Source organism: Eublepharis macularius, chromosome 18 (assembly GCF_028583425.1).
Source record: "Eublepharis macularius isolate TG4126 chromosome 18, MPM_Emac_v1.0, whole genome shotgun sequence".
NCBI classification, from domain to species: domain Eukaryota; kingdom Metazoa; phylum Chordata; class Lepidosauria; order Squamata; family Eublepharidae; genus Eublepharis; species Eublepharis macularius.
Window position 1 is genome coordinate 8,493,272 of NC_072807.1, and position 25,586 is coordinate 8,518,857.

The following is a 25,586-nucleotide window of genomic DNA, read 5'->3' on the forward strand; positions in this document are numbered from 1 at the left end:
CAGGCTGGGGCCAGGACTGAAAAAGCCCTGGCCCTGGTTGAAGCGAGGCGGGCTTCCTTAGGGCCGGGGACCACAAGTAAATATTTATTCGCTGATCGGAGCGATCTCCGGGGAACGTACAGGGAGAGGCGGTCCTGAAGATATGCCGGTCCCAACCCACTCAGGGCTTTAAAGGTAAGAACCAACACTTTGAACCTGATTCGGAATTCAACTGGAAGCCAGTGCAGCTGGCGCAGGACAGGTGTGATGTGTGACTGGTAAGGTATACCAGTCAGGACCCGTGCCGCCGCATTCTGGACCAGTTGTAGTTTCCGGATCAGGCCCAGGGGTAGCCCAGCGTAGAGTGAGTTACAGTAATCTAGCCTGGAGGTGACCGTTGCATGGATCACTGTAGCCAGGTCCTGGGGCGTCAGGTAGGGGGCAAGTTGCCTGATCTGACGAAGATGGGAAAATGCAGACTTGGCAACCGCCGTGACCTGGGCCTCCATCGATAGGGAGGCATCCAGGAGCACACCCAGACTCTTTTACCACTGGCAAAGTTGCCAGTGGTGTCCCATCCAGGGCAGGGAGCTGGATCCCAACATCTGGCAGCCCCCGTCCCAGCTGCAGGACCTCCGTCTTCACTGGGTTCAATTTCAGCCTGCTCTGTTTCAACCATGCCGTCACAGCCTCCAAAGCTCTGGCCAGATTGTCTGGGGCCGTGTCTGGCCGGCCGTCCATCAACAGAAAAAGTTGGGTGTCATCCGCGTATTGATGACAACCCAGCCCAAACCTCCGCACCAACTGGGCGAGGGGGCGCATATAGATGTTAAATAACATTGGGGAGAGTATCGCCCCTTGGGGAACCCCGCACACCAAAGGGTGACGGGCCGATAGATCTCCCCCGAGCGCCACCCTCTGTCCCCGACCCTGGGCATCAAACATGTAACTCACATGACCTTATTTCTGGTGAGCTTGCAATGGCTGCTGTTAAATATTAGAGTCCATTTTGCGACTACTTACACACATTGTTCGTTATTCTGTCTGTTACTGTCATCTTCATCCTTTCTTTTGGACTAATCCTCACCACTGCATTGATCACTCCTCTTGCTTTCTTCCTTGTATGGGTTTTAAGGGGTAGCTAATAAGCTTCAGAGACTTTGTAAACTACCTTCACAGCGGCAGAGTTTGAAGCAGGCAACTGTTCCTTCCCGCATCTGCGGGGGAAAAAAATGTTGTTTTCTTACAAGTCATAACCCAGCAAAGTGAACACAGCCATTTATGATATGGTCTGGCCTACCAGTGCATGACTAGTGCTGCCTCTGTGGGAATGCAAAACAAATGGTTTGGTTTGGCTTGGCTTGGGAGCCTGAGAGAGAACAAGGTTTCCTGTTGCCACTCGTGTGGCAGGCAAAAGAAAAATAAAAGCGTGGCCTTTGAGTGACAGTGAAATATCACTTCCAGGAAAACCCAGAAGTGATGTCAGTCTGCTCTAGGAATTGCTGGAAACTCTATGGTTTTACCATAGAGTTTCCAGCAATTCCTAAAGAGATGTGATGTCACTTCTGGGTTTTCCCTGGAAATGACTTAGCATGTTCAGTCTCAGCATCCCCCCCCATGTCTCTGCCCCCTGGACTCCCAGCATTACCCTGTCCATGGCTGTTTAGATACCCTATTTTGATACCACAAATAAGAAAAAAATTATGATGCCATCTTAAAAATTATATGAAATGCTATCATTTTCAGAAGTTCAGAGCTCAGTATATCTGGAATCAGCTAGAATGCTGTTATTTTAATCAGAGGACATGGTTCGTTATTAGGTACAGATTCATGTGGTGGCTGCTAAATAGGTACGAGAGGAGCCCCCAGTCATGCCCAGAGCCCACTGGAGCCTTGCTTACTGTGTCCCCTGTATGCCACGCACATTTTCCATATGAATTTCATTGGCAATCCTGATTGCCCTGTGGCTGGTGAGGCCTATTATTTTGCTGATTTTGAATAGGAGAATGAGATCCAGGTTTGTGAACTGGCAGAATAGTCAGATTTATGCTGATCTGGCATAATCTGGCTATGATGATTTACATAGAAGGATAGGGGATAATGGCTAGATAAACCTGAAACCCCCAGAGCATGGCAGGGACCATCACCCTGACATTTTCCCTCAGTTGCTTGTGAGCCGAATAAGAGCCCTGGAGGGGCAGGATCTGACCCATGGGCCATATGTTTGATACCCTTGCCTTAGACATTCTGTCATCTGGGACTTTTCACTGTGAAGATATATTATAGTATATTTACTGTAGTCATCTAAGAATGTCAAGAAACATCTGCGTTTCCCAGAGTCTGCACAGGTAGAGGGCCATAAATATCTGTGTGGATTGAATTAAGCGGCTTCTCTGTCCTGTATTCTCTATGCTTTGGGAAAGAAGGCTTTGTTGCCTTGGAAGAAATGCAGCATTCACATGTTTGGTTATCACATCAAATGTTCCAGATCAATCCCATTAGTTGGGCCTTTCCCCTATGGCTGCAGAATGCGTTCATAGCTGGCATGATCTAGTTTTCTGTGCTAGGAACGCAAGCAGTTTCTGTCTGCACGTGATCTAGTGAGGTTTGGTTGCTCTTGTGCAGCCCTTTTGCTTACTTCTGAGTTATAAAGACCTTTGTATGAGGTAGCCATGGCATGAATTTCTCCATTTATAGAAATTGTACAATTCAATGCATAGCCTTGCAGAGTTGTTTTTCCATTGCCCCAGAAGGCCGGGTCAGAACCAATGAGTTGAAATTAAATCAAAAGAGTTTTCGATAAAACATTAGGAAGAACTTCCTGACAGTTAGAGCATTCCCTCAGTGGAACAAACTTCCTCAGGAGGCAGTGGGCTCTCCTTCTTTGGAGGTTTTAAAGCAGAGGCTGGATGGCCATCTGACAGCAATGCTCATTCTCTGTACCTAGGCAGATCATGAGATGGAGGGCAGGAAGAGTTACATTAGTGCCTAGATCTTGTGGCCCTTCTTACATGCCCAGGGTAATACCGATTGCCACCTTGGGGTCAGGTAGCAACTTTCCCCAGGCCAGTTTGGCTAGAGATCCAAATAGTGTTTTGCCATCTTCTGGGCGTGGAGCAAGGGTCACTGGGTGTGGAGGGGAAGTGAATTTTTGAATTTCCTGCATTGTGCAGGGAGTTGGACTAGATGACCATAGAGGTTCCTTCAAACCCCATGCATGATTCTATGATTCTACCTAACTTTGACTAGGATATCAATTGGAATTGAAATTAGGCACATAAAACACATCCTATAAGAGCAGTTCATGTGTTTCTCTATTTGGTACTTTACAATGCAGCATACTACTTCCAATTTTAGACACATGACAAAATTTCCCATTAACTGTTTCAATAGAGTTCATTGGTATACTTTTCAGTTCAGTAAAGAAAGAGGCACCCTGGCCTGAATAGCCCAGGCAAACCTGATCTCATCAGATCTCAGAAGTTAAGCAGGGTCCGCCTTGGTTAGTAATTGGATGGGAGACCTCCAATGAAGACCAAGGTTGCAGAGGCTGGCAATGGCAAAACACCTCTGTTCGTTTCTTACATTGAAAATCCCAGCAGGGCTCTCCATAAGCCAGCTGTGCCTCGAGGGCACTTTTGACCACCACCAAGAAAAATGCATGGTAACGTGATGAGTACTAGCCCCGGAGTCCAGTATGACGCTATGGCTTTTGATTCCACCATCCATCAATATGTGATATGACTGGAGAAACTTTGGGAATCTCCCTCTTGCTGGTCTGGCCTCCCTCTCTGTCCCCAGTTCTGTGGTTTGTAGAAGCATGGGTAGATTATGACATACTGCCATCTTGTGGCCAGAACTGTCACAACCATAACAACGGATTGAGCTTTCCTTGGTTATGTTTCCCCATGGTCTTGCCTGGTTGCGTTGTGTCAGGGCCTGCCAGTTAGATCCCCAGTTACTTCACTGAAGACACTCCAAGAGTCCAGTTAAAGTTTCTTTATTAGAGATCCATCAGTATCGGTGCCCTCAGACTACGGCATCGGCAGAAGCGATGTAAATGGGCAAAGCAATGTTAGTTATAGGGCAGGATTCCCGCCCTGGGATAAGGACCGTTAGAATTTAGGTGCGCAGGGCCTAGTGAGTTGTTCGGGGGAGGGGGGGGGAGACAAGGATGAGCTCATTTCATGTCTCAGGGAGATACGGCTCCGATCGGCACTCCAAGGACACTTTCCCAGGCCAGTCGAGAAAGTGAAAGTAGCCACCTGCAAGATAAGCGATTCACAGCTACACAGTTAGACAGCGAAATAGATATTTCTTTACATATTCTCAGAGGCTCAGAATACGGTACAAGGTATAAGAGACACACAGGGCAGATAAGCAGGGCGCATCTGACACCTTGTAAGCAAAATCAACGGAAAGGTTCTCTTCCTCTCCTTAAAGCCTGTCTCCACATAGCTTCCTGTTTAATTTCAGCGCATACTTTAGCAAAAGACATCACTCTCTTTGTCTCGAGATAGCTGACCACATTGGCAAAACAACTTGGAAGAGCAATGCACAAAGCACCCGTCTCCTGCTTCCGGCCTGTGGTGGAGTGGGTTGGTGGGACCATTTCACTACAGTCCTATTCCTTCTATGGCTCCCAGTTTGCTTCCAGGCGCAATTCAGAGTGCTGTTATTGACCTTTAAAACCCTACATGGCTCTGGGCCAAAATACCTTGCCTACTGCCATATAAACCTACCGGTCCAGTCATCTTCAGAAGCCCTTCTTTGGGAGCCCCTTCCATATGAGGCTAGATGGGCGACAACAACTCAAGAAAGGGCCTTCTCAGTTGTTGTGCCAAAACCTTGGAACTCCTTCCCCAGGGAGGGAGTCTCTCTTCCTGTATTGCTGTCTTCTACTAGCAGATGAAGATGTTTTTGTTTCATTTGGTGTTACCCCGATAACTGTTATGGCCCTCCTCCATGGTTTTTGTGTGTTTATATTTTTTATTGATTCCACTCCGATATCGCCTTGGGGACTGTCATATATGTCTGTCTACATATCTGTCATGAGTATTTTCTGTGTTCTGTGCTGGGTAATGATCCTCTGAGAGTACATGATAGCCTGTTAGGCAGGGAGTTCCTTATCTTGCAGGTGCCTATAATGGCATCTACTTTCGTTTTCACAGCCGCCTGAGAGAGCGTCCTTGAAGACCAGGCGAGCCTGGGAACTGAAAATGACTTCATTTTTGCTTCTCTCCACCAGTTTCTCTCCTATCTCGAAAACCCTTCCTCCTCCTCCTGACGCCTTTGCACCAGAATCTCAACAGTCCTTATCCCAAAGGCGGGAACTTTCCCTATAACTGACCCCTCCAAACTCCCATACATCACTTCTGCCAATGGCCTTGTCTAAGGATGCTGATACTGATGGATCTCTAACAAAGTTACTTTAACTCATACCCTGGAGTGGCACTTCTCCCAGAGCCTGACAGGGACCCTATTTGGGTGGAAATATGGCAGAAAAATGCTTCCAATAAATAATAAAGTGCCTCACATCTATCATTTTGGTGGGAGGGCCAGTAGGAGGCTTCTTGGTGCTTTTACAAAGACATAGGAACCATGATGTTTATAACGTATGAGCACCCAAAGGTGTTTATCCTCATATAAGACGGGATAGTTTTTGCAATCAATATTTTACTATATTGCAAAACAGAAATTCATCCAAATTCCCTCTTTCCTTTGTTCTTCATGGAAAACTTTGCCCTGGCTCTTCATGAAATATTTTGTCCTGCATGTGAAAGATTTTGCTCCTTATTCTTCATGCAAAATATTCATTCTGAGGGGTTTTTTTGTTGTTCACTATACAAGACTATTGTTCTGTGTGAAATATCCTGTTATGCTGTGATATATTTTTGTATGCTTTGGTTTGCAGGAAAACTCATTCTGTATATAAAAGCTTTGCATTATTTTATTAAAGCAGTAATGTAAGTTTAGGACTATTTTGGATCAAGAAAACAGTGCTGGGCAGAGGTTTAAGTCCCATCTCCCCGCATCTCACAGTCCTAATCTTAATCAGGCCCTGCACCAAATTTACAAGGTGCATGTAATCACAGAATCACAGAGTTGGAAGGGGCCATACAGACCTTCTAGTCCAACCTCCTGCCCAGTGCAGGATCAGCCTAAAGCATCTCTGACAAGTATTCATCCAGCCTCTTCTTGAAAACTGCCAGTGAAGGGGAGCTCACCACCTCCCTAGGCAGCTGATTCCACCTTTGAACTACTCTGACTGTGAAAAAGTTTTTCCTAATATCCAGCCGGTACCTTTATGCATGTAATTTAAGCCTGTTGCTTCGAGTCCTATCCTCTGCTGCCAACTGGAACAGCTCCTTGCCCACCTTCAAATGACAGCCTGTCAAATATTTAAAGAGAGCAATCATGTCCCCCCTCAACCTCCTCTTCTCCAAACTAAACATTCCCAAGGCCCTCAGCCTTTCCTCGTAGGGCTCAGTCTCCAGACCCCTGATCATCCTCGTCGCTCTCCTCTGCACCCTCTTGACTGCTCCTATTTAGTTTACAGACAGGAGAGATGGAACAACAAGAACACAAGAATTTGCAACATGTAGATCGGCTGAGTCGTGGTTTTCCTTCATTGTCCCATGCCCCACCCCTCCCACACCCTGGGAAACCAATCATATGCTGCAAAATCTCACTATAACCGTCACATTGTGAGGCTTCTCTCAAGTCTCAAATGCTGGAAATAATTGTGTTCCAATTCAGAGTGTTTTCGTTATTTACCAACAGGTGTTCCAGGCAGATTTTGATGAGTAAATTTCTATTTATTTACTTTATTTATGATCTGCCTTTCTCACTGAGAGCCAAGCTACAAGTGATGCCTTACACAGGTTGGACACTTGTCAGCTCCCTTCAAGTTTTGGTGGGAAATGTAGGCGTCCTGGTTTTACAGCTTGGCTCTCCATTACAGCTGCAAGTTCAAAGGTGGAATCAGCTGCCTAGGGAGGTGGTGAGCTCCCCTTCACTGGCAGTTTTCAAGAAGAGGCTGGATGAATATTTGTCAGGGATGCTTTAGGCTCATCCTGCATTGGGCAGGGGGCTGGACTAGAAGGTCTGTATGGCCCCTTCCAACTCTGTGATTCTCTGATTCTGTGAAATGATATATTAAGAGATGCAGAAAATGGTATTATATAAAAACAAAGCAGTCAGAGTAGAATAATACATACAACAAACATGTACATACTGGTACAGTCCACACTTCATTGCCTTTATTAAAGCACTTTCCTGAACCATCCCATTGTAATACAATTCTATTGTATATAATTCGTAGGGTGACAGAAACACGAGGGCTTTCCCGACCTCCTCAGGCAGGCCATTCCACAAGGTTGGGGCCACAATAGAAAATGCACATGTACAGACAGTTGATGTTCATGTCCCTTTGCAGGGTAATCTCCATAGAAAGCCCTGCTTCAATCAGTGAAACAGTCGTGCTGGTGCCGAGATAAGGGGCAATCATGTAGGCCATACAGAGCTTTGTTATGTGATAGCCAGTGCCTTGAATTGAACTTGGCAACTGATGGACATCCAGTGGAGTGACTGAATAATGCAAGTAATGTGAGTGCTCTGCCTACCTCCTGATAATCACCAAGCTATGGCATTCTGTACCAACTGGAGCTAACTTCGAAGGCAGACCCAAGCAGAAACCAGTATAATAGTCTAGCTTCTATGTGGCATGGCTCCAGGTGACTAGATCATCTAAGTCAAGTTGGGGGGCGTCTTCCAGGCACAATGAAGTTGGAAGAGAGCATTTTTTTTTGCAGCTGCTTCAATGTGCTTCTCCAGCAGTAATGCTGCATCCAGTGTAAACCGTAGTTTCTTTACCGAGTTAGGACGAGTCAGCTTAGCTCCAACAAAGGTGGAAATGACAATGTCCATCAAAGCCTCCGTCTTCCCAACCAGTATGACTTTTGTCTCACCAGGGTTCCGTTTCAGTTTGTTCACCTTCAGCCTTTTGACCACAGCAGTCAGGCAGTGGCTCAAGACTTTTATGGCACTGCCAGGATATTTGGATAGAGAGATAGAGGCCTAGGTGTCATCCACATATTGATGGCATCCAGTTCTAAAACTATGCATGATTTCTCCTAAGGGCGTTATCTAGATATTGACTAGCATGTGGAATAGGACTATTAGCAGTCAGACCCCTCCCTCATGCGAGAAGGGCAGTTTATGAATATGGAATATCATAAACCCCTTGCCAGAAGTCCCAGACACTGCCTGGACCCAGGCAGAGTGGATACCAGCTGGCCAGGAGTCTGGAACCAGAGGGAGCTGAGTGGACTGGTGGCGGCAAGAGGGACAAGGAGCCAATCGCCGCTGCCAGCTCCCTCTGACTACCGCTGGAGCAATTGGCTCCCTCTTGCCACCGCCAGCACACTCGGCGCCCTCTGGCTGTGGAGTGCTTTTACGGAGAGGGAGCCGAGCGGACTAGACGAGATGCCTAGAGAAAGGACCTCTGCCAGGAACCTCTTCTCCCTGGCAGAGGTTCTTTCTCACTACATTTCCCGTGGAACCTTGTGGGAAAACAACACGTGTCCTCCACGTGTCCGGCATCTCATCTGTTTTGGCTCTATGTGAATGAAGGACAACCAAGGAAGACTCTGCAGAGGAAGGCAAAGGCCTCTGCTCCTCAGTTGCTGGGGTTGCCATACGTTGACAGCGTGTGCGTACGTACAGAGAGAGCAGCTGTGTTGATTCAAGAGTCAAGCTGACAATGGAGCAAACACAGGTGATGGTAAGATAATGTAGATTAGCAAAAATGTCTCGAAGGTGTTTAAAATAGTCTGAACTGGCATAGCGGATGAGCACTTCGCACTTGCACAGGCTTCTTATGAAATGCACCTTGGTCTCTTGGTCTTCGGCTGCAGACAAGACGTTTGTCTTCTTTTTCCCCACAGGTGCCACCCATACTTCTGGATAAACAGTTCTCGGAATTTACCCCAGACATTACGCCCATTATCCTGGCTGCCCACACCAACAATTATGAAATTATAAAACTTTTAGTCCAGAAAGGTGTTTCTGTGCCCAGGCCGCATGAAGTCCGCTGTAACTGTGTGGAGTGCGTCTCCAGCACAGACGTGGACAGCCTTCGCCATTCCCGATCCCGGCTAAACATCTATCAAGCTCTCGCAAGCCCTTCTTTGATTGCCCTGTCCAGCGAGGATCCATTTCTTACAGCTTTTCAATTAAGTTGGGAACTTCAGGAACTGAGCAAAGTGGAAAATGAGTTTAAATCGGAATATGAAGAACTGTCCCAGCAGTGCAAGCAGTTTGCAAAAGACCTTTTGGATCAGACAAGGAGTTCCAGGGAGCTGGAAATTATTCTTAACTACAGAGACGATAACAGTATAATAGAAGAGCAGAGTGGGAATGACCTGGCGAGACTGAAACTGGCCATTAAGTACCGTCAGAAAGAGGTAAGGGTGCCTGAGGATGCTCCAGCCGAGTTAGTAGCAATAATGTGCGAGAGAATCCTTTAAATGTGAGACATGTTCTTGACATCTTTTTTTTAATTGAGTGAACTGCATAATAGATAAGAGTTTAGTGAGATCAGAAACTTAAATATTACAATACTTCTTAGATCCATCTGTGCTGTTTTGTTTTCCTCCTGAAAGAGATGTTGCTACTGGATCTGTCTGACATCAAGTTCCCGCCTCCCCCCCCCCCCAAAAAGACAGGAGCATTTTCTGGTTCATTAACTGCTTAAAATTCAATCACTAGCTACAGCATGAGTTACTTAAAATTGTTGATTCATCTCAATGTGTGGGTGCCTACCTAGGAATACACTGATAACAATCAAGTAACAGTGCAGCCATATGTCACTAGACGTTGCCTTGAATAAACCCCAAATAGGGAGGTTGCTTAGAAGAATTCCATCCTGTATTCCCCTTGGACCAGCCTCAGTGGCCCTGCAATTGCATAAGTACAAAATGGCTTTGAAATTGCTAGCCTGCTTCGTAAAACGGGTGAGAGGCTGAACGCCTGGACGTATTTGTTTCTGCTTCAATCCTATTTACTTTTCTTAGGAAGTAAATCCTACTGAAATCAACGGAAAAACCTTCTGAATAAACATTCTCCATAATAGGCAGCATGTGGGCACACAAACAAAACCCATATTCTATTTGATTTAGGAAGGATAGCGTTAGAGCAAATTAAATTTGGGCAGATGATCTGTTTATTTCTGTAACTATGTCTGCCATAAGACACAGCACCTTGTGGTCGCGTTAATCAAATGAAAACACATATTTAAATTCAAATTAAACGTAATAAAACATGGTGCATAACACTGTACACCTAGCACATATTTATTTATTAAATTTATTAAAATTAGTAGATATATTAAACCTGAATGCATAAATTGGGAGCCAGTTTGATCTGGAGAGCCGGGTTTGATTCCCCACTCCTCCACTTGAAGCCAGCTGGATGACCTTGGGCACGTCACGGCTCTCTGGAGCTCTCTGAACCCCACCCACCTCACAGGGTGATTATTGTTGTAAGGATAATAATAACATAGTTTGTAAACCACTCTGAGTGGGCATTAAGTTGTCCTGAAGGGTGGTATATAAATTGAATGTTGTTGTTGTTGTTATTGTTATTCATGCTCCCCCCCCCCTCTTAAAAATGCCAATAAGAGTGTAGGCAATTGTTGGGTGGCCTGCCTCCAATGGTGGGTATTGCTGGGTGGCTTGCCCCCTCCTGCTGATTGCCAGTGATCCGTGAGCAGAGATGCAAACTGCTTGGAGTTTACCCATGACTAGCAACCCTAGATTTAGGGCCTTTTGGGGTGGCCTTCTCTGTTTGCATTAGGGAACTTTGTTCTAAGACTACATAGGGCCCTGGGAGGGTGGGATGGGGGAAACACAGGGAGTGCCCTATGCTGATCTCCTGCCTGGTTACCAGAGGGCCTTTTACTTGGAGATACCAGCGTCTGGTGGGCTTCTGCGGGCAAAGCAGTGGCTCTACCTTGGGCCTCCCCAATCTGTCAGGTATGCATGACACCGGCATACCTGCCATTAGTATATGTTCTGTATTGTGTATTGTTCATCTGAGAGAGTGTAAAAGGTATCCAAATGTATTCACAGATGTACCCTGCTGGTAGTGGGGGTGGGGGTGTGCCCGGTGACTGTTATCTGTAAGAAGGAATGTTCTTTCACTTCTACAGCAATATCCTTGAAGCTGCACTGTATCTTGTTCTCAGAGGCTGCTATGAATCATTCTGTAACATGTCTAGTCTAAACTCCTGGGGATTCACGTCAGAATGCCAACAAACTCTAAAGGGCAGGAAGTTTTCCCTATAATAACAAGTGACCAAGTTTGAATAATCACTTCTGCCAATACCTGTTTCATAGTGCCTTGTACTGAATAGATCTCTACTAAGGTCTTCTTCAACCAATGCACCCGAGTGCTTGCTGTGAGGGGCTTGGGTGTCTAACTGCCAAGGACTGACACAATCTGGAAAAGCAAACTCTGCTGTATGAACTCTGCCCCCCCCCCAACTTTCACTTCTGAAATACATTCTTTTGAGCAGAAATTCAAAAGCAGGGTATGGCCTTTTCAATAGCAAGCACTCTGTTTATAACAAGCCAAATACTGCACCGCATATAGATTTTGTGGTACAAACAGGGCTTTTTTTCTGGGAAAAGAGGTGGTGGAACTCAGCGAGTTGCCCTCAGAGAAAATGGTCACATGGCTGGTGGCCCCGCCCCCTGATCTCCAGACAGAGGGGAGCTTAGATTGCTCTCCGCGCCGCAATCTCAACTCCCCTCTGCCTGGAGATCAGGGGGCGGGGCCACCAGCCATGTGACCATTTTCAAGAGGTTCCGGAACTCTGTTCCCCCGCGTTCCCCCTGAAAAAAAGCCCTGGGTACAAAAAAAACCCCCAAATGTAAAGAAGTGATAGATTAGCCCAAATCTCTTCATGTGCTGTAAAAGAAACTTTCCGTATCAGAAAATGTGTGTGTTGTTTGGTGTTTGGACCTGTAAACTTTATGTATTTGTACCCCAGGGGCAGACTGGAATTTGAAAGGATAAAACGTTCAAAAAGTTTCAAAATTATCACAGTTCAAAAAAATGCAAACGAGGGGACATATTCTTTTTGAGTGTAAACTTTATCAAAATATTAGAGCTGCCTATATAACTCCGATTTGCAATTATTTTCTGGGAAGAAATGCTAGATTTTATTTAAATAAGCTATTAGCCAATAGGGACCAAGAAACCACCTTCAATGTGGCAAAATTTGCTGTACAGGCTATACGTTTCAGAAGTATTTTGTGGGGGTGGGTATTTAATTATTTTATTAATTTTAAAGTTTTTAAATATTTAAGAATTTGGACTCTGGAAATTCAATGTTTATTAGACAGATTTTTAATAGTATGATTTATCTTGACTGTATGTTTTAATTAGATTGTATGTTGTTACCTGTCTGGCCTTTGGCCGTATTAAACATTCTTTTGAGCATATGGGCCTGCACACATGCAGGCCTGCTGACTTTGGAGATTTCTAAACCTCAAAACCATCACGGGGCACCCCCGCCTCCCAGCACGCATGCACAGCCGTCTTTCCCGCTGGAAGTACCCCTGTAGTACCCTCAGTTCCTCTTTTGCTGCCAACTCTAGAGGTTCTAGCTTGCTCGTTCTACCTTTTGATCGAGGCATCTTTCTACAACGATGTCGGAGAAGCCTTTATTCAAGTGGCGTGTATCTTGCGATAGAAAAATGACCCGTTCAGTCACTCGAACTGCCTGTATTGTTTGGGGGAAACCCACAACACATAGGCATGCAAGCACAGCCGTAACTTCACCCCAAAGGCCAGAGCAGAACGGGTGGGTAGATTGCAAGCTTCTTTATGGCAGCAGCCCATGGCTGCTACCGATCCACTGGCCACGGCAAAGATCCCTGCCTAGTTCATCTACTCAACCTGGTCCCCGGTCCTTGGGAGCTAAGACACCACGCTCCCGCTCATCCCCGGCCCATTCAGAGTCCCAACCACCTTCAGATCTGATCGCTTCGACCCAGAATGCCTCGGAACTGGCCATACCTACCTCTTTGGATCCGATTCCATCGGAGTTGAGAACACCTTGAAGCAGAACATCTTCAGCGTCTATAGTGCTCTTGGAGCAACCTCCTCAGACCCAACGTGACGACTCTGCAGCCTCGAGGGCTTCGGACCCAAGAACCCCTTGGAGTGGAACGCCTTCAGTGTCAATTACCACTTCAGACCAACAATCCCCTCGGAACCAAAGGAGTGCATCTTCAGTTCCAAAGTCTTTGGATCTGACAACTGCTCCGGAACCATCCAAGGCCAGTCTGAAGAAGAAAAAGAAGAAGAAGCATCACTCTTCCAAGAGTGACAGAGCGATCCTGGAGAGTGTAGTCTCACCTCAACCACCTGCTGAGTGTCAGAGTGAGGTCGGATCCGAACCCCCAGCAAGAAACACTGGAGATCGGGGGACCATTCATCATCCCACAGTACTCCCTGCTCCAGGAGCTGGATGGAGGAAGACGTGATCCTTATAGAGAAACCTCCTACTCCATTGGGACGAGACGGATCACCTTCTTGTCATCATGTTCATCTCAAGAGGGGAGAGGACGCTCCAGACTTTGGGTGAGTCCTTACACTCACAGGAGGGACAGCCCTTACTCCAGAGATCATTATTTGCTCGACGACCCAGCTCCCTACCATCACCACAGGGAGGACTCTTATTACTCAGAGCGATTGACCAGAGAGTATTCCAGGTCCCCTTCCGTAAGAGCCTATTCCTATGATGGCTCCAGGCGAACCCCGCATTTGTCTGAAGTGGAGTTTGAGGGGAGTGTCCTACACCTCAGGTACAGTGACACACCCCCATCAGATTCTCCAGAGGGAGTGATTGGTCCGACTGAAGAGGCCTCCCCCATGGATGACTTCCATGCGTACAATGAGCTGCTCCAGCGCATGGCTAGAGCCTTGGAAATTGACGTGGCATCCACAGAACCAAGATCTAAAGATAAGATCCTGCAGCATATTTACTCAGGATCTACTCCTGCTGTCGCCTTCCCAGTTATTGAAGGTTTTGTTGAGCTTTTGACTGGCTTGAACTTTTGATGAGCAGATTTTGATGAGTAAATTTCTATTTATTTACTTTATTTATGATCTGCCTTTCTCACTGAGAGCCAAGCTACAAGTGATGCCTTACACAGGTTGGACACTTGTCAGCTCCCTTCAAGTTTTGGTGGGAAATGTAGGCGTCCTGGTTTTACAGCTTGGCTCTCCATTACAGCTGCAAGTTCAAAGGTGGAATCAGCTGCCTAGGGAGGTGGTGAGCTCCCCTTCACTGGCAGTTTTCAAGAAGAGGCTGGATGAATATTTGTCAGGGATGCTTTAGGCTCATCCTGCATTGGGCAGGGGGCTGGACTAGAACCTCCTACTCCATTGGGACGAGACGGATCACCTTCTTGTCATCATGTTCATCTCAAGAGGGGAGAGGACGCTCCAGACTTTGGGTGAGTCCTTACACTCACAGGAGGGACAGCCCTTACTCCAGAGATCATTATTTGCTCGACGACCCAGCTCCCTACCATCACCACAGGGAGGACTCTTATTACTCAGAGCGATTGACCAGAGAGTATTCCAGGTCCCCTTCCGTAAGAGCCTATTCCTATGATGGCTCCAGGCGAACCCCGCATTTGTCTGAAGTGGAGTTTGAGGGGAGTGTCCTACACCTCAGGTACAGTGACACACCCCCATCAGATTCTCCAGAGGGAGTGATTGGTCCGACTGAAGAGGCCTCCCCCATGGATGACTTCCATGCGTACAATGAGCTGCTCCAGCGCATGGCTAGAGCCTTGGAAATTGACGTGGCATCCACAGAACCAAGATCTAAAGATAAGATCCTGCAGCATATTTACTCAGGATCTACTCCTGCTGTCGCCTTCCCAGTTATTGAAGGTTTTGTTGAGCTTTTGACTGGCTTGAACTTGAAACCAGCCTCCACTCCTGCCACCAACAGGAAAGTCGAGAACCTTTACAGAACAAAGGATGATCTCTGCCCATTCCTGTCAGTACATCCTCCTCCTTCTTCACTTGTCACCGAGGAGATGGAAGCCAAGCCTAAGCAAGGGTCTCTATCCATCCCCTCCGTTAAAGAGAGTAGGAAAACAGATGCTATGGGATGGAAGATCTACATCTCTGCCACTTTCAGCATCAAAATCGCCAATTATGCAGTTATGATGGCTGCCTACCAGCTGCTTCTTTGGAATAAAGTGGCTACCTTCATACCTTAGTTGCTTGAGGATCCAAGAGTCTTCCTCAGAGTCATCCAGGAGGAAGCAGATCCAAATTAATGTTGGATAAAATATGGCAGATGCCTCCACCAGGTCCTTACTCTCGGCTGTTGTGCTTCGTAGGTTTGCATGGCTGAGAACTACAGCATTACCAACAGAGACCAAAAATAAGGTTGAGGATCTCCCTTTTGAAGGACAGTCTTTATTTTCAGAAAAGATGAATACTTATCCAAGAAACGAAAGGACAGACTTACGGCACGTTCGTATGGAGTCCTCCCTCAACAACATCCTTCCAGCAGATCTCAGTATAAATCCTGCATGAGGAATCACCAGCATCGCTTCCACCCATACCAGGGGTATGCCTACCAATCCCAATGACCCTACCAGAGCCAGCAGTCATCCTTTTCTAGAAGGAAGCAAGGCCATAAAAGCAAACAGGGAACTCATCAGCAGCAGGCTAAAGAGCAGACCCACTCCCATAAGCAATTCTGACAATTACAGGGCCCTGACCCGATGTATGGGGTCAGGCTGGGTTCTTACTTTTCTGAATGGTGTAATGTCACCTTGCAGGCGGTCCTAGCCCTGATACCTTCCCAGTCCTGGTTCGCAGTCATAGACCTGAAGGATGCTTATTTTCACATTTCAGTTTTTCAGGAACACGAGAAATTCTTACGTTTTACTTATAGGACTCGTATTTTCCAGTATACGGTTCTCCCCTTTGGATTATCTTCTGCTCCACGAGTTTTTACAAAATGCATGACAGTAGTCATAGCCTATCTGAGATAGGCGTGTTGTATCTTCCCCTATTTAGATGACTGGCTGATTGACGGACATTCAGCTGATGATGTGAACAGGCAAGTTTCCACTACACTATCCACCTGCCTTAAATTAGGCCTGTTTGTCAATCAAAAGAAATCCAAACTTACCCCTTCCAGAGTTATTCAGTTCATAGGAGCTGTTTTTGATGGTACCTAGGACGCAGGGTTCTTACCTTCAGAGAGGGCCCTGAAGATAAAAGCATTGATTAAAAAATTCAAGAGGTGCAGTTTCCAACCTGCCCGGCTCATTCGAACCTTCTTAGGATATATGGCCTCTACCGCTGCGGTGGTGCCTTTGGCAAGGTTGCATATGTGCCCCTTGCAGCTTTGGTTTACCTCAGTTTTCTTTGGTGAGAGAGATTCTCAGGACAAGAGGTTTAGCATTCCCCAGAAGGTCTTTTTTCCCCTAGACTGATTCTAACCTTATAGATTCTAACCTCTATAAGTGCATTCAGTTTGGTTACAGGCAACCAGATGTTTCTGTAACTACAGATGCATTGAATCTTGGTTGGGATGCTCACTGTGAGGGGTCCTATGTGTATGGCGTGTGGGATGATTCTGAATGTCACGAGCATATCAACTTGCTGGAACTGAGGGCAGTGTTATATGCGTTGATTTCATTTACGGATACCGTAAGGAACAAGACCGTCCAGATACTTATGGACAATAGAACCGCTGATTTATATAAACAAACGGGGGCACGGCATCTGACAGTCTGTGCCAAGAAGCAGTGAAAATCTGGAATTGGGCCACAGATCAGTCAGTGTGGCTACAAGTAGTTCATATTCCTGGCATAGACAACACAGTAATGGATCATCTGAGCAGGTTACAAGGGGACAATCACGAATGGTCCCTGCAGGACGCTTACCTACACCCTGTTTTTACCGAGTGGCGTTTTTCCAACATAGACCTTTTTGCCTCCGAGGAAAACCGCAAGACTTCCCGTTATTGTTCCAGAGGTGGCGTGGGCCACGAGTCACTTGGGGACACATTTTCAACTCAGGTGGTCCAGTCACCTCTTCTACATGTTCCCTCCGTTCCCTCTTCTGGCCAGGATGCTCAGCAAAATTCAGGCTGATGGGACGTCGGCCATCCTGATAGCCCTGTACTGACCGTGGCAGCCTTGGTTCTACACTCTCCTGAGGTTGCAGACTCAAATGTACCATTTTCCGATGAATCCAGATCTGTTGGCTTGGAGAAGGGTGTTACACCACAGAGTAGACAAACTCAAACTGACAGCCTGGCTGATCTGTCAGGACACGCCTTCTCTGACAGAGTGACTTGTGTTAGAGAATGCATGGCGGCTATCTACATGCCAGTCTTACACTATTACATGGAATAAGTTTAGTGTTTGGTGTCATGGGAAGGGTTCAGATTCCCTAACTTCCTCCCTGTTCAAAATCCTGGATTTCCTTTGGGAACTTAAACAGGGGGGGTTGTCTAATTCTTCTATCAAGGTGTATTTGGCGGCCATTTCCACCTTCCACCCCCCCCCCGATAGACTGGAAGACGGTGTTTTCCCACTATACGTCTACCTTATTTTAGAAAGGCTTGAACAATTTGTTTCCTCCTGTCAGGACTACAGTACCACAATGGTCGTTGCCTTTGGTTTTGACTAGGCTTATGTCTAGGCCATTTGAGCCATTAGCTACGTGTCCTGCACACTTTCTATCTATGAAATTAGCGTTCCTGGTGGCCATTACATCGGCCAGGCAGGTGGGAGAATTATCTGCGTTATGCTGTGAACCCCCTTACCTGAAAGTGCACGCTGAAAAAGTGGTTCTTAAGACTAAGGTGGATTTCTTACTGAAAGTAGTTTCTAGTTTCCACCTGTCTCAGGAAATATCTCTACCTGTCTTTTTCCACAATCAGAATACAGAGGCCAAGAGGGCCCTCCACACGCTAGAAGCGCGAAGGGCGATCCTCTTTCGTCTGGATCGCTTGAAGTCCCTTAGGATAGATTCCCACCTTTCTGTGTGTTTTGCGGGTCAGAAAAAGGGTAGGAGGGCTAGCCCCCAGACATTGGCCCGTGGGGTGGTTCAGACAGATGTCCCAGGCATCTTCAGCAGCTCTCCTGAGGTGTTCTGCTCCAAGGTATCGGCAAAGCAGCGGCGATGGCCTCGGCTGACACGTTTGTCAAGCACTACACCTTTGACATCCTAGACAGGAAGGAAAAAGCAGTGGGCACAGCGGTCCTACAATCAATCTTCCTGTAACAACACTTAGCTGCCTCTGCCCAGGTAATTAAGCTTTGTAATCTCCCATGTGGGTCTGCACAGGAAGACCGTAGATGAAAAACAGTGTTGCCCTTAGCTGTAACTGTTGTTCATCTTGGTCTTTCATGCAGGCACACATACCCTCCCTCCTTCCCCGCTAACACTCTTGGTACTTACCTTGGGGTACGGCGGCAAAAGAGGACTTACTACAGGGGTGCCCTGCCTCTTAGAGGCCTTTTTCAGCGGGAAGGACAGCCGCGCATGTGCGCTGGGAGGCGGGGGCGCCCCTGGTGGTTTTGAGGTTTAGAAGTCTCCAAAGTCAGCAGGCCTGCACCTGCGCAGTCCCATGTGTGCCTGCATGGAAGACCCAGATGAACAACAGTTACAGGTAAGTGCAACACTGTTTTTTCCCTCTTAGTCTAGAAATTATCTTATTTTACAGGTAATATTGTGGTGGGCTTGGGTTTCATGGCTGATTAGCAGAAATTAACTACCAAGCCCAACCCAAATTAGCTACCAAGCCCAACCCAAATCTGTGGACCATCCTCTTATCCAAGTATTGATGCTGGAGCTGACACTAAAGTTGCCAACTGCAGCTTGGGAAATTCTGGTAGATTTGGGGGGGGGGGACTGGAATTTGGGCAGGGTAGGGATCTCAACAGTGAATAGTGCCATAGAATCTACCTTCCAAAGCAGCCATTTTCTTCAGAGGAACTTGTCACATTCTTGTAAATAACTTTCTGGATCCAGGATGCAATATAACATTACAAAAGGTGAACTTCCCATTACCCATTTCTATAAATGAGGAATCAGTATCAGAGGGAACAGAGCTAACCTGCTTCTTCAGCCATCTCCTCCTTCGTTCCGTTTCCCTTTGGGATCTGTGAAACACCCTCTTAAAGTCAGAGTGTCCTCACATCTTTCCTTTACACAAAAGAAAATAGTACACCAAACAACAATTCTCTATTCATCTCTGGGACGACTTCCTTAAGCTTCTCGTTCTGTGGGGCATGACCTGAATTTCAGCCTCGGCTTTATTTTGATCACGGCTATCCTTGTCAGTTGTCTGATAAACGTGAACACTGCCAAGGTTCTCTGCTTCAGATCTTACTGTATCTGTAGTCAACTCTGTTTTCTTCTCTTTTTTAGGAATTAGTTGTAGATTCCTCCTGTTTCTGCTATAGATTTATCATCAGTTGTTACCTCATAGGATTGAGGAGGTATTTTCCAAGTAACCACAGCCTTTTGTCCCCATATTTTGCTATTGTATATACATACTCTGTCTTGTGAGTACAAAGATTTAAGGTCACATGAACATGTCATAACGGTTTCTAAAAGGCTTTCTCTGTATTTTTCAATGCATTTACAAAATCTTTTAGGTTAAAGTCTGTGTCCATGTAATCAAGGCAATTATCCTCACAACAATCACCCTGTGAGGTGGGTGGGGCTGAGAGAGCTCTGAGAAAACTGTGACTGACCCAAGGTCACCCAGCTGGCTTCAAGCGGAGGAGTGGGGAATCAAACCTGGCTCTCCAGATTAGAGTCCTGCTGCTTTTAACCACTACACTAAACTGTCTCTCATCAAAAGTGTGATTAAGTAGAATAAACAACAATCAATTGAGGAAGGAGTCTGAAGCATAAAAAAATTAACTGACCCCAGAAAAGCATTATAGTATATATACTGTAAGTCAGTTCGGATTTGGAACATTTACAATATTTATGAATGGCTGTAATTTAAATTGGATCTTCATTAATATAATTCCAGCTGCACATGTAGGAGCACATCTCACAATGAGACTCTCTGTAAGAAACAGCAGAGATAATAATACGCGAGGTACAGTAACCATAGCAGATACATTCTTACATGCTTTTGAAGGTAATTTTACAGAATGCATATAAAGGAATAAAAAAGTGCAGGTTGCGTGAATGTTGGGGACTCTGTTGTGAGACTCCCCCACCCCCACCTTGATCATATGTTCCTTAAGGATAGAAGCAAAAGTGTTTAGTCTTGGAGTCCATAATGTAACAACTGAAATATTACAAGCCTGGGAAGCTTTCCCCAGAACTCATGTTTCTGCTAATTATCAACAGTATTTCCTAAACACATGTCCAAAGAGGGCCAGCTGTCTTGTGGAAGACTGCTTGGTCCAAAAATCGCTCAGAAGGTCTGTTTATAAACAAGAGTCTATGGAATATTAAATTGTATAAATTATGAAAGTTTTTAAAATTGGCTGTTGATTCAGGGTTACTAGTAGGGTAGCTAGTTGTTTTTTTAAAAATATCTCAGGACCTCCTAGTTGATTTCTCTACTTTGAAAAAACTGTTTTAATATCTTCCTTTAGTCCAATCTATTAAGATCATCTACAGTCCCTGCTTACCATAGTATTTTTATTTTTGTGAGTACACCAAGGACTGCCGTAGAGCTAGCTGGGCCACTGATCACTCTGTCCCAATAATGTATACTCTGACTGGCAGCTAGGGTTGCCAGGTCGAGGTTGGGAAATTCCTGGAGATTTGGGGGGGCGGAGCCTGAAGAGGGTGGGGTTTGGGGAGGGGAGGGGCCTCAGTGGGGTATAATGCTGTAGAGTTCACCCTTCAGAGCAGCCATTTTCTCTAGGGGAACTGGTCTCTGTTGCCTGGAGATCAGCTGTAATTCCAGGAGATCTCCAGCTATCACCTGGAGGCTGGCAAGCCTACTGGCAGCCCCTTGGGCCTTTCCCAGTCCTTCTATCCATAAACCTTTTCTAATGGGAGGATTTGGGTTGCCAGCTTTGGGTTGTTAATTTATTTATTTATTATTTTAGATTTTTATTCCGCCCTCCCCACACAAGCAGGCCCAGGGCGGATTACATCAAATAAAACATTTATAATAAGTTACATCTTAAAAGCAGTTAATATCAATGAGTAACACAAAAATACAAAAATATAATACGTAGTTAAAATATACAGCAGCAATAAGCTAATTTGAGGGAGTCAATCTGCTTCTTTGAAACTGGATGGTGGACGGCCTAGCTTAGCCTCGACCCTATTAGAATAGGGAGGGATCCGGTCTTCCCTTCTCCTCCTCTATCTAGGCCGGTGGAGGCCTAGCTTAGCCTCGACCATATGCCTGGCGAAACATCTCTGTCTTACAGGCCCGTCGGAAGGATAGTCAATCCTGGAGCCTGGGGAAGGGACCTTCGTAGGATATAATGCCATTGAGTCCACTCTTCAAAGCAGCCATTTTCTTCAGGGGAATTGATCTCAAACATCTGGAGAGGAGTTATAATTCCAGGCGGTATACAGGAAGTTGACAACCCTAGGGAGGTTCCAAGGACTGAACTTGGAAGCAAGTAATCTACTACTGAGCTAGAAACTCTGTACATGTGAAAAGGTGTGGGGAGAGCACCAGGGAATTGCACAAGGCTGGAACTGGGAGCAGTACACTGCCGACTCTCCCTGTAAGGTAGGTCAGTATTGCCCCACATTGCAGTAGGGTTGCCAGGCCCCTTGAGTCCCCTGGTGGGGGACTGGGAGCCTAGCACTCACCCTCCACAGTCTTTGTTGTCTCCCCTCATGCGCGTGCACAGTGCGTGTGCTCCCAGCATGCATGATGACATCACTTCCAGGAAGTTACATCATCACGCGGGTCAAAGGGCAGCCCAACGTGTGCTCTCGCACTCGCCATAGGGCTGAATTGCCCCCATCGGCCTGATTTGGCCTAAAATAGGCCCGTTGAGGAGCATGGGAGCGAGCTGCAGCGGGGTGCGGGGGCATGCCGTGCCACCCGGGGGTGCGCTGCACCGTCCAGGGGTGTGCCACACCACTGGGGGGCACTCCGGGGCACACCCCCACTGGCCAGGTAAGTGGGGTCAGGGGGGAGGAGGTGGGACCAGAGAATCCCCTGCCCTGGACGGGGGAATGACAAGCCTAATTGCAGATATAAGTCTGGGTGATGTAAAGTGGCCACTCTAAGACTAGGCTATGAATTCCAGGCTGAGGTAACAACTGAACCAGGAACCTGGTACTCTTGTGTTTACCTGTTTCACTGCTTCATTCTCTCTCTAGGAGTCCAGTTCTCTGTTGCTTTAGGGAAATGTGGGTATTGGCTTCCATGTTATCACCTCCCCACAGCTTCCCTCCTCATAAAGGCTGTATGCCTTTGACAACCAGGCAGTGGGCAGGGAAGGGGGTATGACTTAGTTATAAGCCAAACTAAAAGCATGATTGGAAGAGGCAATTACCTGACATCATATTAACAAAATCTTAGATTCTGGAAATTCCACACAGCTTGGCTGCTTATCTTCTGTCCTCAAGAGAGAACACTGGGAACGAATGTGAAAACTGCACAAAACAGATGGGATAAGAATATTCTGGATTTTATACAATACATTTAATTAGTTCACTTCAGGTTGCTGCTGCCTCTTCCTCTACTATCAGAAATCTGCGATAATATTAACAACATCAACATTCAATTTATATGTCGCCCTTCAGGACAACAATGCCCACTGAGAGTGGTTTACAAAGTGTGTTTTTATTATCCCCACGACAATCACCCTGTGAGGTAGATAGGGCCGAGAGAGCTCTGAGAGAGCTGTGACTGACCCAAGGTCACCCAGCTGGCTTCAAGTAGAGGAGCAGGGAATCAAACCTGGCTCTCCAGACTAGAGTCCTGCCACTCTTAACCACGACATCAAACTGGCTCTCATGATGTTGCATATCCTCCCATTTTGCTCAGCAACATTTGAAGCCTTTCTCCAGCTCCTTAAGTGGTTCACAGAGGGTAGATGGATACAAACGAGTGTTTTTTGCTATGATGATATCCAAAAAGGATGCAAAAGAAAATAATTTGGAAACATGGAAACTGTATGTTGCTTTTGCAAACAGGAAAGGCACTGTGCAAAACTTTCCATGAAACGAAATAGAAAATGTTACTCTGCTAGAAATAAAAGCACATGTCCACTGATGGTCATGTGTGGGGAAGGAATCTGGTTCAATGGCTTCAAGAGGGATTTTAGAGACGCTGTTGGTGTTACAATTCATTTCGGAAAGTGTTTCAGAGATGAAACGGGGAAGTGTTAATTAGGATTGTTGTTAGAATTCATTTTATTTAACAGTCTCAGACACCAGCGGATCCAACAGGCCCACCAATAATGTGGACTTCTCACAGAATATCCTTCTCTGTCACCATGTTTCCCATCTTGCCTTCACAACAGAATCGCCTCTTCCCCAATGCGTCTTCATAGATGAATCAGAGAGTCTAAAACAGAATCCCAGAACAAAAGCTATGAGGTAGATTTTATTCAGTGCAACCAACGTGACACCACGCAGTGCACAAGCATTTGAGTTTTCCCGAGCTTAATGTCAGTGTGAATGTTAAACAAAAAGAGGGCAGGGAGAAAAGAAGATGCTTCAGGCAACTCTTCAGGCCTTTAGTAAGCATGCTGTGTGGGAACCACATACAGGTTGGCATAGACAAAACAGTCACTGGTGGAGGTGGCCTGAGACCAGGTCCGTATTAACCCATGGCCGGGCCCCTCGGCTTTCAGGTATTTCAGGCCCCCTCTGGCACTTCAGTCTTTCACCCCACTACAGCTGACAGCCTGACCCTGGTATGGTAGGCACTAGACAGCAGTACATAGCCCTATAGCCATTTTGAGGATCTCCTGAAGAATTCTATTCACAACTTTAAAAAATATTTTTATTGCACGAATAGAACTCTTCATTACAGCACATTTTGGGGATATACTTGTTAATACTGTAATATTTTGAAGTGAATAAAGTTTTTATTATTTATTAAAATATATAATTTATTGATAATTGTTTTAATATAAGACAATTTGTTTCATTTCAATAAAGAAATAGTTAAATATCTTATTAATAGAAGTTATATAAGAGAATCAATTGTAATTTATGTGGGGGTGTGCCTCAGCAAAAAAAATTGATGGACTCCTAGTGTCGAGGAGTCGCAGACCGCTGGGCCCCGGCCCAGCCGAGGGGAAGGGACGCAGGCTGCCTGGAAGGCCCTTTTGCAAACAGCACTCAAGTTAAGCTGCCACCAGCTCCCCTATCTATCCCTAGGCTAAGGAGTCAGGGAGCAAAGCTCCAGAGCAAAGTCCGCCTTGCAAGGATAAGGTTGCAGGCAGAGTTCACAGCAAAACAGTATTTGCGTGGTAGGTGGTTCACGAGCACACACAGGGTGCGTTCAGCAAACATTTTATAGCTTTGAGGCTTCAGAGTCTCAATAACCCGCACAAGGTAAAAATACAATTTTTTATTAATCAGAGTGCAAGGTTATCAGCACAAGACATGATGTGAGAACAAAAAAAAAAGAAATCTATAGCTGTTAGCTCTACATACCACAGTAATGCCTTAGGAGGCAAAGCAAGTTGGTTTAATAAACGTAGCAAGCAAAGTCCCTGGTAAAGGGTCCATCCACAAAAGCAGCAAAAGCAAAGATGGGCGCTTCAGTCCCCCTCACAAAATGAAGCCAGAAGCAGAAAAAAAGGGCAAGGGTAGTCGCCTGTTGTAGCTCAGACTCCATGTTTTAGCAGCCAGTTTAAGCTAGTTGAGAGAGACTAGAGCAGCTTGGGCCCCAGCCAATCCAGTCTCACTTGCTAACATCAACAGAGATCAGGTGCCCAGTGCAAAAGGGAGGTGTGTCGAGTCTGCAGCTCTCGGCACACAGCCCAAATGCACAGGTGCAAATTTGATTGCCAATTAACTTACAAAAAAAGGTCAGCTATGGGAGGCTCTACTTGGCACCAGCGAGAACAGCTTATCTTATCTCAAGGACAGAAGCGAAAGTAACTCGCTGCTTGCAAGAAACTAAGAGGCCTCTCTAGGGGGGAGAATTTCTCCCAGAATTGAAGCCTCTAAACTAACTCTTCTCATACAATTGTGAACATAGCATTTTTTCTTCACACCTAGTCCCTGCGCTATTGAGCATGCTCAGTAGTGTTTAGCGGCAAAACCTGACACATGGACGTTTGTAGGTGGACGAGTGATGTGCCACCCTCATGTAACTGCAGTATAGAAGGCAGGCTAGAGATGCCATTTTAAACACCTGCTGAGCGATGGCTTAGAGATGTGGCTTGTTTATTAAAGCCAATCGTTATTAAATTGACTATGATTAGAGTGTGAACCACGTAGATTCCCCATCCCAATTTGCTGCCTCCCCTCAAAAGCCTTAAGACCTCAAACAAGGACAAAGCCTGAAGTAAGCCTCAGATGGATTTTGCTTGTTGTTGTGAAGTGTTGCTTCACTTACTGAAAAGGCAGTT

General features: G+C 46.1%; 1 protein-coding gene across 4 annotated transcripts in view; it reads left to right on the top strand.

Annotated features, from left to right (window-relative positions):
- Positions 1 to 25,586, top strand: part of TRPC4 (transient receptor potential cation channel subfamily C member 4) — a 103,103-nt gene that overhangs the window by 13,368 nt on the left and 64,149 nt on the right. For 3 of the 4 annotated variants that reach the window (XM_055002611.1, XM_055002612.1, XM_055002613.1), the window contains exon 2: positions 8,928 to 9,446. The exons of the other annotated variant lie outside the window; for it this stretch is intronic. In XM_055002611.1, coding sequence (XP_054858586.1) covers positions 8,928 to 9,446 — 519 coding nt within the window. The remainder of the gene's footprint in view (positions 1 to 8,927; positions 9,447 to 25,586) is intronic. 4 annotated transcript variants of the gene reach the window in all.